The 12,383-nt window shown below is 46.1% G+C and overlaps 3 protein-coding genes across 5 annotated transcripts; 2 read left to right on the forward strand and 1 right to left on the reverse strand.

The window, feature by feature from the left end:
* Window positions 1–586: 586 nt before the first annotated feature.
* On the forward strand, window positions 587–7,159 carry LOC6600133 (ubiquitin-conjugating enzyme E2 Q2). Of its 3 annotated transcripts, none has more exons than XM_026990861.1 (10): window positions 587–863; window positions 2,225–2,913; window positions 2,992–3,325; window positions 4,692–4,808; window positions 4,885–5,151; window positions 5,213–5,287; window positions 5,364–5,655; window positions 5,721–5,869; window positions 5,920–6,013; window positions 6,086–7,159. In XM_026990861.1, exons 3-10 carry the CDS (start codon window positions 3,164–3,166, stop codon window positions 6,115–6,117), a joined length of 1,188 nt encoding a protein of 395 aa, XP_026846662.1. In that variant the 5' UTR covers window positions 587–863; window positions 2,225–2,913; window positions 2,992–3,163; the 3' UTR covers window positions 6,118–7,159. The 3 variants fall into 3 exon arrangements, with proteins under 3 accessions (XP_026846662.1, XP_002025250.1, XP_026846663.1); XM_002025214.2 differs by having other exon boundaries at window positions 5,935–6,013; XM_026990862.1 differs by lacking the exon at window positions 587–863 and adding an exon at window positions 1,893–1,981.
* A 309-nt stretch (window positions 7,160–7,468) lies between these two features.
* Window positions 7,469–9,435, reverse strand: LOC6600134 (U3 small nucleolar RNA-associated protein 15 homolog). The gene is made up of 2 exons (XM_002025215.2): window positions 9,297–9,435; window positions 7,469–9,220 (listed from the first exon to the last, which is right to left on the reverse strand). Exons 1-2 carry the CDS (start codon window positions 9,387–9,389, stop codon window positions 7,697–7,699), a joined length of 1,617 nt encoding a protein of 538 aa, XP_002025251.2. The 5' UTR covers window positions 9,390–9,435; the 3' UTR covers window positions 7,469–7,696.
* A 487-nt stretch (window positions 9,436–9,922) lies between these two features.
* Window positions 9,923–12,210, forward strand: LOC6600135 (protein prenyltransferase alpha subunit repeat-containing protein 1). The gene is made up of 3 exons (XM_002025216.2): window positions 9,923–10,517; window positions 10,581–10,969; window positions 11,028–12,210. The coding sequence occupies exons 1-3, from the start codon at window positions 10,417–10,419 to the stop codon at window positions 11,771–11,773; spliced, it is 1,236 nt and encodes a 411-aa protein (XP_002025252.1). The 5' UTR covers window positions 9,923–10,416; the 3' UTR covers window positions 11,774–12,210.
* The last annotated feature ends 173 nt before the right edge of the window (window positions 12,211–12,383 follow it).

The raw sequence follows: 12,383 nt of genomic DNA on the forward strand, positions 1-12,383 counted from the left end.
TCTACCCCGTACATATGATATAAATGTATGTACATATGCACATGTGTGGATGTTTGTACATACATATATGTATGTTATACTCGTATATGTATGGATTTAAATAATCCCATGGAGCAGACATGGCTGAAGCAGAAGGAATGTAGGGGAGAAACAAATAGGCGACACAACTAGGAAAGCTCAAAACTAATAAATCTGAAACCGGAGTAGTATTCTGTATTCGTTCTTTAATTTCCTTCGATATCTTTAAATCTTTACTTTCAGTATAATTTTCAAGTGCAATTGCCAGTACTATTTATTACAGGAAGGGTATGATTTGTTTGAATGTTTCGACACAGACTTACTTTGCGCCAGCCATTCACTACGAGACTCTACCAGGGTATTGCTTGATCGATATATATCCCAGTGCTGTGCAGCCCTATTCACACATCTGAACAAACAGATATATTTTCGAGAAATTGCAAGCTATCGTTATCGCAGATATACAGCTGCGAACTATCGATAGTGACAGTGCAGCCCTAGTTATTACACATCTCAATAAGCAATCGTCCGCGGAGCAAATTACAATTCCGAGAAATTGCAGAAGTGCCGTGCCAAAATACATAATAGGGTAGAGCATATCGTTATACAAAGTGAAATATCAAGCACTTAATCAGCGCATAATTGACAAAAACTCGAACCAAAAACCCTTTATGCCAAGTAAACAATAACAATAAGAAATCCGTATCTCCCGAAGGCAGAAGCAGTCCACAGATGCTTACCGCAACCTCCACGTAAAATTACCACATAACTTATGAACATATTTGTGCAATTTAGCTGTATTTGAATGCATATATCCTACAGAAGTGTTTCCCGATCAAGCACAGGTAAATGTATTCCAATTAGCTGGGTTGAGGTTGCTGGGTTGCATTCGCAAAACAACCGATAATGCTATCGATGGTAAACGATGGGGAAATGGCTGAACTTGGGGGCCGATAGCAACTGCAGAGGACTGACTGACATCTCTATGATCAGGTCGTCTTGTTGTCGGTGGTGCAAAGGTAAAGCGGGTGGACGTGCGTGGAACTTCGTATCATTCATTTTGTTGGTGTGTGCGTGTATTATTTTGTTTTTTTTTTCTCTTTTTTTGTAAAATTTTTCTTGGCCTGCGATTTTGGGCTTTACTTACATATTTTTGTCCCGTTGTAATACTCTGGAAGTTTTGGAAAATTACACGAACTGGTTGTGCTACACTATCGGGGTGCGTCAAAGGAGTTACTGTTTCTTTTTGTGTGTCTGCTGGTCCGCCGTGTTCTTGCGGATGCAAGAGAATGCCAATAAAACGCAAACAAAGGAGTTCTTTGCTTTTCCATCTTTCTCGCTGTCTGTGGAGCGCCTGGGAGTGGGGGAATTTGGGAAAAGTTAGTTTTTGAGTGCATTAGAGACATAATATTGATAAATAATTAAAGCTATTTACAAATTGAGTGTACCCATGCGTGTGTGTGTGTGTGTGTGTGTATGCAATGCTGAAAACGAATGGAAAAAAGGTTATGCATGATACGGCACGACAGCAGCTGGCTTCTCAGCTGCCGCAAGCGCACAGTGGAGCCTCGAAGAGATTTTGACAGTTGCGAGATATGTATGTGTGTGTATGACCAAAGTGGAGGGGCTGAGACCGAACTGGCTGCCAGACTTTCAATTCCTCTTTGGGACGGATTTTCTTTCGCCATCATTTTTCTATCCCATCAGACTGCCATGGCTCTGAGATTTTGTCGGGCATTTTAAAAGTTTATTTTTGTTATAACAATGATTTCCCCTGAAACGAAGTTTGGATTAAATACAGAGTCAAAAATTATCTCTATAGTTATGTTCATATGTATGTAGCTAAAATATCCAAAGCAAAAGGGAGAAAAAGAAAGACTCCAACGCGAGCAAGATTTTCCTGGCACAATTTGTTTGATTTTTTTAAAGTTCAGTTTTGGTTAAAACGGCGGAAGAGAAAGAGGTAACACCGTAGTAATGTGAGTGTTTATGTGCGGGAGACCAGTGCGATGGCAAGTGTACGTGTGTGTGTCTGTTTGGGTGTATGTAACTGTTGTTTTTGTTTTTGGCTTCGGATTGCCACAGAAAGTACAACTGAAGCGATCGAAACTATTAGCTAGAGTGAAACACGTGCTTATCCATCTCACTCTCACTCTCTGTATCTATATTTCTGTTTTATTCTACCAATACCTACTAAAACGCACAGAGTGTGAATTGAAGCCGGGACCAGGACATTGGTCAAAGTCAAAGCTGTGTAACGAAAGGCAAGCCGCAAGGAAGCAGCAAAATCAAAGTGCAAAAAACTGAACGCCAAAAGAAGAGAGACGCACACACACACAAGAGCGCATGCTGTGCGCCGCAGGAGAGGAAGAAGAAGCAGCCGCAGCATCAGTGTGAGTGCCGAAGCGTACACGTACAGTGGCGCAGAGGCCGGAAAAGAGTAAACAAAAGTGGAGCAGGACAGTGACTATTAAGGACGCGTAGACAAAAATCCACAAACAACTGTTATAATCTGCCTCCGAACAATACAAATACTACATTGCAGCGGATTTACAACAGTATTGGTTTAAAAAACCAAGAAAACAACAAAAAATAGAGCTGTCATCATTTTTGTAATTTAGTAGGAAACCAGCGCTAGCGCCGAAACGCCATCTATCGCCGACCATCCGCAACCTCATCGAGAGGAGAGCGACACAGCCGACGAAAAACGGCGAGAGAAGAGGCCGTTGTGCATGATAGAAGTAGGAGGAGGAGAGGTGAACCAGCAGAAGGCTGAGCTCGTACGGTGTGGTGTGGTGCGGTGTGGTGCGGTGCGGTGAGTGAGGTAAGGTGAGGAGCAAGGGAGTCGAGTCGGGTAACCAGGCCGCAAAACAATAATTTCTGCTGCGACAGCAAGTAAGAAAAATACAACTACAACGTTTGCGCCAACGACTGCGACTTTTGGCTTTCTTTCGTTGTTTTCTTCCATTGTAGTGTGCGTTGTGTGGTGCTTTCATTGATTCCGCGTTGATTCCGCGCCCATACCCTTACCTGGGGGTCAGTAGCGCAGCAGCAGCTCCATTGTGGGAGCAAGCTGAAACGACAGACAACCCACAGCAGCATCATCGGACCAAATCAGACTAGACCAATTGCCTTGCCCGCCAATATGGCGTGCCTTAACACCTTAAAGCAAGAAATCAAAACTCTGGAGAAGATCTTCCCGAAGAATCACGAACGCTTTCAGATACTCAACTCCAGCGTCGACGAGCTCTTGTGCAGGTTCATTGATAAGAACGGCAAGCGTTACGACATCCATGCGAATATAACGGTAAGTCAAACTCTTTTAAAACACCTTATCATCCCACCCCACTTCCTTTCGCACTCCTCCCTGACGGGGTCTACCCACTTATCTGTATCATAGATTGGTAGCCGTCCGTATCTTCCACACTAGTCCTACGGAACGACTGGCGTGGCCCCTGGCTAGACTATGGTGCGATTCCCTTATTGTCCGGTTCTGTACTTGCATTCTATTGCCCAATGATGCGTTTATTCAGGCTTGGATCTTTTGTGTACTCTTCCATGTACACTCCATATTCATACAATGTATGTGTATGTCACATTCTATAGTCCGCTCTTCCAGTCTACAGGGGAGAACTCCACACAGTGGAGAAATCTACACACATAACTCTACATATAAAGGGGAGGCTACTTCACCATTGCCCTGTGAACCGAATACCAAGGAAATCTCAACTACATTTACCAGTCAGCAATTCCAGCAGTATCTGGAATATCATCTTTGTTAGGCGACTGGGATCGTCATTGGTCAGGTCAGATGATTGCAACTTTTTAAGGGAATATTGGTAGGCGGATGGAATGAAGCTCTTCTTGTTTTGAGGCTGGGAAAATGTCCTAATGTATAGAATCCGTGAGAATTAATGGGCGCCTTCACCAGGACAACGTATCATGTCTCAGGTATCATGTTTTTGAGTTCATTCTATGTTCTGCCTATGATAAATTCTTTAGTACCTGACGTGTTAATTAAAATCGGCTCTGAACATATCGATATTGGTTATAGCGGCTTCAAAGCTTCGCTACTCGCACCAAAGAACCGCAAAAAAAACAATGTCTGTATGGGTGTGTGCTTTTTCTTTATTCCCACGCTGACCAGTAAACGAGCGAGAGGGATGGAAGATTGTCTTTGCCCTTTGGCCATCCGCTCGCTATCCCCATCTCGCGCTGTCGCCTGGCTCTTCTTCTTCAGCCTGGTCCTGTCCTTTACCGGAGAGGATTTGGGAGGAGACAAAAAGTACAGTAATGTATGATTCATTTCACCCGATCGGTTGTCTGCAAGCGTTCCCCAGCGTCCCAACGGACCCTCGCCTCCCTGAGTTTCGCCTGTTTTGTCTGTGCAGTGCTTTCGACTTGGTTCAACGATCTAATTAAAGGTTATAATTTTGTTCTGCCTGCTACATCTCTTTCTTGCTTGTTCTCGTTATTTCTTTCTCTCTCTCAACGTTTGGCATGACGTATGTTTGTTCACGATTCAACCTGGGAGAGGGAGCGAGGTGAACAATCCATACAGTGAGAAGGCCTTGACCCACCCCAAACAGAAACATCGGTGTTCCCCTCAAATTCCCCATGAATACACTTAAACGTGACATAGATTAACAACCTCAGCGATATTCCATCCACAGGAAACGTATCCTTCATCGCCGCCAGTGTGGTTTGCGGAGAGCGAGGAGACGAGCGTCACCAATGCTGTTCAAATACTTAGCAATACAAATGGTCGTGATAATCACGTGATCAATCAGGTAAAGCTATCCCGCCAGGAATAGGAGCATACATAGATTTACCAATTCACCAATTCCGCAAATCGAAATGTTGCAGGTTGGCATATTGCTGCGCGAGCTGTGCCGATTACACAACGTTCCACTGCCACCCGATGTAGACAATTTAACGTTGCCATTGCAAACGCCACCGCCATCGGCTTCCCCGCTGCGCTGTGAACAGAGGAAAATGGGGTCGCATGGGGGCAACGAGGAGACCGATTCCGATCAGGACGAGATCGAGGACCCCATTGGCGAGAGCGAACAGGAGAGCGAGGGCGACGAGGATTTGCCATTGGAAATGGATGATGTACGGAGTACAAATAAGGTGCGTGGCAAAGCTCAGTTAATCGCAAAGCCGATTGCAATCAGATTTTGAATCATTGCAGAAAGATGACATGGAAGTGGAGCACTTAGCGACCCTAGAAAGACTGCGTCAAAGTCAAAGACAAGACTATTTAAAAGTGGGTTGTCCTTGGGCATGTGCGCTACTTGGCTGTGGCACTAACTAACTCACTCTTCTCCTTTGATTTGATTTAGGGTTCCGTTTCAGGTTCCGTGCAGGCAACCGATCGCCTAATGAAGGAACTACGTGATATTTATCGATCGGACGCCTTCAAGAAGAATATGTATTTGATTGAGCTCGTCAACGACTCGATCTACGAGTGGAACATCCGCCTCAAGTCAGTGGACCCCGACAGTCCGCTGCACAGTGATCTACTAATGCTCAAGGAGAAGGAAGGCAAGGACAGCATACTCCTTAACATCCTCTTCAAGGAGACCTATCCCTTTGAGCCGCCCTTTGTCCGCGTCGTGCACCCAATCATCTCAGGTTCAATCAATCACCCATTAAAGAGACCAAAGACAAATTTTAATTTGATCTGTATTAATATATAGGTGGATATGTGCTCATCGGCGGCGCCATTTGCATGGAGCTGCTGACCAAACAGGGCTGGAGCTCAGCCTACACTGTCGAGGCGGTAATCATGCAGATAGCCGCCACCCTTGTCAAGGGCAAGGCGCGGATACAGTTTGGGGCAACCAAGGTAGGCATTGTGTTGTCTTCCGCTAGGAGATAATGAAATAATTCTTCTAGTCTCATCATGAACAGGCACTGACCCAAGGCCAGTACAGCCTGGCACGAGCCCAGCAAAGCTTCAAGTCCCTTGTGCAGATCCATGAGAAGAATGGTAAGTAAAAATGGTGGCTTGGCTGCTTAGGAAGATTCACAACTGAAACTATCCCATTCCAACCACGTGCAGGTTGGTTCACACCGCCCAAGGAGGATGGCTAAGGCAGTTTAGTCCAGTCCGGATTCGCCTCTACACACCATTACCATTACCACCACCACCAGCACCACAACCCAACCACAAAAAACAGCATCAGCACAGACATGTTTTTCCCCGCCCCCCGTTTTCTGGCCCACACAGTTTTTGATCAGTTGTTTATTAGACGATCCCTAAGATGAACAGACGGACAAGTCCCCAAACAATAATTTGTATTTTCTTTATGTATAGCAAATATTATATTTGTATCCAGCTTCCTATATTATTTGATCCGTTTCTGTAGACAAGTTATGTTTCAAGCATGGATAGTATATATGTTATGTGTGAACACGGACATAAATAATCTGTTAGCGGTTAAGTGAGCCAAAAATCGAAAGCAACAAAGCAGCAGCAGTAGGGGCAACGCAAGGTGTAGACGGAGTCCTTTAGTCCCAGCCCTGATCCCGAACCCATGCCATTCTCATGATGGTGTGTTTTGTATAGAGTTTTGGAACAGCAGGCGGAACGCAGGAGGAACAGAGTGCAACATGTAAAGGCAATATCTGTTATGTATATGAATGTAATTTGTAATTTAATTGTAAATGCAGTGGCTCCTCGGCTTTCACTTCCGCTTACACTTAAACTTACTTCCTCCACCCACACATACCCACACGTACACACGTGGAGCCACAAAGTACCCACAAACACTCGCCCACATAAATGTAACTAGTTAAGTCGTAAGTCCTGATTGTATTCTTATTTAGTTTAACAAATTGTGTAATCTTATAAGATTCTCTCTAGTGGCTTGCAGGCGATGCAAGCAGCATTGAGATATAAGGCACAGATATAGCGAGATAGATATAAATATATACCTAGAAACACACATACATAATTATACATATACATATACAAATATCTATTTACTAAATGTAAGCTAAAAAGTAAAACAACAGAACAGAACAGAACGATGCGTCGCAACTTCGATGAGAGCAACTTCAAGTGTAAATTCGTCTTTCCAAATAATCGTACCATAAAATAAATTAAAATAAAATAAAGTAAACCTACAATTAATCTAAATCTACATTTAAATACGAGTAAAGCTAACATATGCTCATACGTACATATGCAGACTAGACTCGAAGGGAGAAGGAGCAACCAGAAGTGAAAGTAAATGAAAAATCGTATAGCAGTCGCAGCATATAATAAACACAAAGTTAAATCGAGGGCAGCAGTTTGGTGGTTGCTTCCTCCATTATAGCTCCGATTTTGTATTACTCCAACGAAGGCAGACAAAATTGAATTGTACATTACGAAACGGCAATTGGCAAACGACATGAATTGTTCATTTTAAGTATGTATTTAATAAAAAAAAACCCAATATATGCATACAAGTCGGGGCAATATTTATTCCAAAACTAAAGAGCGGTCAACTCAAAACTTAATTATTATTCATTATAATCTTAAATGGATATGCGTGGACTCCACACGATCATCACCCGTCGTCAAACCAATGGTCCCCTATGAGCCTCTTCTTTTAATAGGCCGTTCCAATGCGTCTCCGTCTACTTAAGGTCAAATTTGTTCCCTTCATTCCCTAACTTCTCGCTGTCAATCAACATAGATCACGTACTTTTCCGCGCGCGCTGACGGTTGCATTCGGACTTCCTTTGGTGTACTTGTGCGCGTCTTCGGCCTGTAGTTGTCGTTCAGGGAGACGCCAATAATCGTATCCATGGCTCCCTTCAGCTGGAGCATCTCGACGGTGACTGCGATTTCCGCCTGGATAGCGGTAGACAGTCGTTGTAGTGCTTCCATCACTTTTAAACTATACGACACACAACTGCCTTCGAAGATGTCGAGGACGGTATTGGCGGCATTCATTAGCGGTCGCATAAAACGGATTTCGCCCATGTGTGTGCAGAGAAAATCGATAAACTGGATGAGAACTACGTCGGGTCGTTCGGTGAGGGCCTTGTCCAGGGCCCGGCGTTGCAGCAGCTCAGTGATGACAGCCACAGTGTTTTCTGGATGTTTTTCCACCTGAAGAGGGAGGAGAACCTCATCCAAAGCCTTCTTGAAGTTGAACTTGCGGAGATGAACGTCGTAGGTCTGGAGTTTGGTACTCTTGAACCTGTTTTTGATGGTGTGGTCCACCGCTTGCGAGGTATCTGGTCGCATCAGTTTCTTGACGAGCTTCCTCTTTTCTTTAACCGCATGACTCACACGGATCTTGTTCAGGTGACTCGGTTTGTTTTCGACGATCATACGCTTGATTGAGATGAGACCATCCACCATGCCGGCGACCACGGCCTGATCGCCGCTGGCCACGCCCAGACTCACAACGGCATTGGGATAGGTAAGCGTGTGGACGGTTTTGTAAGTGGTGGTGTCGTAGATCTTAACATGCCGATCCAGGCCGGCGGAGAACAGGCGTCGTCCGTCAGTTCCCAGGCGCAGGCAGGTCACTGTTTTGTGGTGCTGCGACATCATCGTGAGCAGGCGGCAGCCGCTTATGAGGTCCCAGACACGCACCTGGTTGCCGCCAGCGCTGATGAATATGGAACCGTTGGGCATGAATAGAAGTGACTCCACCGGACTGCCATGGTCCAGGGTACGCTGAATCGCGTTCTCTGCACGCGTATCATAAAGATTAATTTTACCATCGTAGCCGCCGGAGACGAACATGTTGCCCGCCAGCGGATGCATGGCCCCAGCGCGAATGTAGTCCGTGTGGGCATCGTTATAAGTGTTTACTACCTTTTCGTTGGACACGTCCCACAGGCGCACCGACTTGTCGTCGCAGAAGCTGGTCAGCTGCAGTTTGTCGTTGGTGAAGAAAGTCCTATGCACGGGCGCCTTATGGCCCTTAAAGATTCGCAAGATGTTCCGGCTGGTGGTGTCGAATAGCTTGACATGGCCCTCTTCGTCACCGGCCGCCAGTAGCCGGCCATCTTGCCGAAATGTCGCCCCATAGGCGGTCTTTTGGAACCTTGATAGGTTCTTTACCACCAGCTTGGTAACCAAATTGTATATTTGGACGCGAACCGAGCAAGTCACGACAAAGTTATCTGGGTCGCTGGGGCTGAAGTCCAAATAGTCGATGGTGTTGCACTCTTTGAGGAACTCGGGTTTCTACAATGCAATAAAAACAACAGTTGATTCTTTGGATTCGGAAATTTGGTCTCCAGTTAGCCATAGTCTCGGTTACCTCTAGCCTTTCCCAATAGATTGTGTCGGGCGTCTCTATCTGCGCCCGCTGCTGATACCTTCGTATATTCAGAGCATAAAACCGGCTGTCCATTCTGAGATATTTTGAATTTCTCGTGCAGCGAGAAACACGTGCAGTGTGTTTCGGAATCCCTCAATTAGTGATGGAACAAAAAAGAACTATTCACAGCAGTGAACGAACTGAATAAGTTCATGATACTCAATGGTATTCCTTGAGTTTGATATTCTGTTTAGTATTACTAGCTGGCTAGGACCCCCAGCACTGAAGATATAATTTAATGTAGTTTTATGCAAAATCATAGTATAATTTGTGTATAAAATATCGTTACTTTTTACGAAAGTTTAGGAATGGTGTGGGTGTGTGACCTAGAGAGGGAACAAAATCAAACGAGCTATGTATATATGTATTTTTGATAATAATCAATAACTTTAATGTTTAAATTGGATAGATAAATAGCTGGAAATAGTTTTTTGGAATGGCGTTTCTTCTCTGGTCACACTGTGAGAGTCGTTGCATTAGCCTACCGATAGGCGGTACATCGATAGCTGGCCAAACATATGTGAACAACTCTCACACCCACTGCGACGACAACAACAGTGGACAGTGGTCGGTATCCACATATGGTCGCTCCCCTAAACATTCCTAATTGGCATTTGGATCTGCTTAAATTTGTGGCTGGTCAGGGAGCAATTGTGCGCCAAGTGTGTTGGAAATACTACAGACGAGAGCTGCACGAACTAAAGTTTGGGGATCGCAAATTCTTCCCGGTCCCGGTCCTATGACCGACCTCGTTCTCATTCCGCAGCCGCCTGCCTATTAGAATAGGAATAATAAATTCGTTTTTAATTGAAATTTATTTGTTGTGATGGCTCTGCTACTGGGGCCTCCGTAACAACCTCTCATCCAAGGCTGGATTCTTTAATTAACTGGAGACCCTCTAGACCAGGCCTCAGGGAATTGAGCAGCCGAATGTTAATTGAAAGCAATCAATGTGCCTATACATTCGAATCAAACGAAAGCTATCAACAAGACCAAACGGAAGCAGGCAGGAAGCTGGACCAGCCAAAGTCAGGAAAATCGCCAACACAGAGATAGTGCAATGGAGGAAGACATGGAAGTCGACCTTAACAATGAGAAGAGAGTGCTCTGCGAGAAAATCATACGCGATATTAACGCAGTCTTCGTCAAGGACGCTGATCTGTAAGTTCAAAAAGTACACTTCGCTGCATCCGAGCGGCCCCTTATCACGTTTTAATTGCTTAGTGCGTCGTTCGAGATAATACCGAAGGAGACGAACTGCAACAAGTCGCCGGTAGTGCACGTGGAGCACAATCTAGGCCTGGAGTCGTGGTGCGCCCAGCATGTCTACGACCACGCCCACCGTACCCTCATCTTGCACCGTCGACAGACGCTACAGCAGCAGCTGCGCACGCTCCAGCAGCAGCAGCAAAGCGATGCCTTGGCTAAGTATCTGAATGTTGCATTGCTCATTAATCCGGACGTGACCACATTCTGGCATATCCGCCGCCAGCTGGTGCAGAAGAACCGGCTTAGCATAAACAAGGAGTTGCAGTTCTCGGCCCTCGTCCTTTCCATCAAACCAAAGTCGAACGAGGCGTTCGCCTACCGCCGGTGGCTGTACTCGTTTCAAAGTAAGTCCAGTGAACCTTTCAGAGTGTCTGCTTAAACTTTTTCTTAATCGTTTTGCAGGCGCCGATGCCATTGACTGGCCCAATGAAATCAGTATCTGTGAGCGGTCCGCCGATCGCTGTGCCAGCAACTATCACGCCTGGTCACATCGCCAGTGGGTGCTGCGGAGCGGCCCATGCCTGCTCCAGTCGGAGTTGTTGCGAACGGAGAAATTCCTGCGCAAGCATATCAGCGACTACAGCTGCTATCACTATCGCCAGGTGCTGCTCGCGCGGGCCTACGAGCTCTGCTTCTTTATGCCCAACGGAGAGTCACAGCCGCAGCTGGCCAGTCTCCTTGATCTCCTAGCAGAGTACGGTCTTTCCTGCGAGCCGAATACCGAGGCCCTGATCCAACTGCTGTTGCCCAACATGAACCGCAGCGCTGTCAGCGGCCAGCGGTTGCGCTCCTTTCTATACTGCTGCAACGTGGCTGCCTACGACATGCGCCTGTGCTTGGAGCAGCGGGCTCTGTACGGACCGCGCGACTGTTTTGAGCTGCACCGCCGTGCAGCGCTTAAGTTCATCGTGGACCAGTGCGTTCGTTTACAAACGGGGCTGGCTGACGAACATTACCAACTCCCGGCGCATACGGCGGCAGCGGCCAACGAGTTGCAGTCACAGCTGAACAAGTTTGACTACGGACGGCATCCCTTCCTCGAGGCGGTGCGACAGGCCGAGTCGGCGCTGGGCTGCAAGCATCAGCGCTGGTGCAACCTTCACCTCCAGTTTGCCTACCCGGTTCCCGAGGCTCCCCAGCGAAACTAGAAACCCCTCCCTGCCGCAAATAGCCGTTTTTAAGCTCAAAATTTGGGATCATCGCTGGCAATACGTGAATCTATCTCGTGTGTGTGTGTGTGAACGTGTCTGAGAGAGAGATATTGCAATTTTTTGACTGCACCCAGATATACATACATACGTGCATATTACTACGATTATCCACTGTGTATCCCAAAGAAAAAAGTCTGACTATAGTCCCGACAACAGACAACAGACATCAGACATCATGCCAACTGCATTTCGATAACTGTTATACCGCATCTCGTGTTGCCGGCTCCCCCCGTTACATATGCATACAAACATATTATAATCTGTGCTGGCAATGCCACCACACTCGATCGATCTAATGTTCAAATTATCACATTAAGCACGTTTTTGTTAGCCAATTTGCAGATAGTTTAAATAAAATTAAATCAACAGACAGACAAGCGCTAAGGGTGCTTCCCATTCCCCGCTCCCCCCACCCTCCACCTGTATGCAGTGGGTGGTTTTGACACATGGGCTGGGGCTTCGTACATGTAAGGGTGAGGGTGGTGCCCAGCATCAATCAGTTGTGCGCATGTCAGCGCGAAGGAAGGCGATGCCATCGAAGGCACGA

This window comes from Drosophila persimilis, unplaced genomic scaffold (assembly GCF_003286085.1).
Source record: "Drosophila persimilis strain 14011-0111.01,24,50 unplaced genomic scaffold, DperRS2 tig00000622-arrow-arrow-pilon, whole genome shotgun sequence".
Taxonomy (NCBI): Eukaryota; Metazoa; Arthropoda; class Insecta; order Diptera; family Drosophilidae; genus Drosophila; species Drosophila persimilis.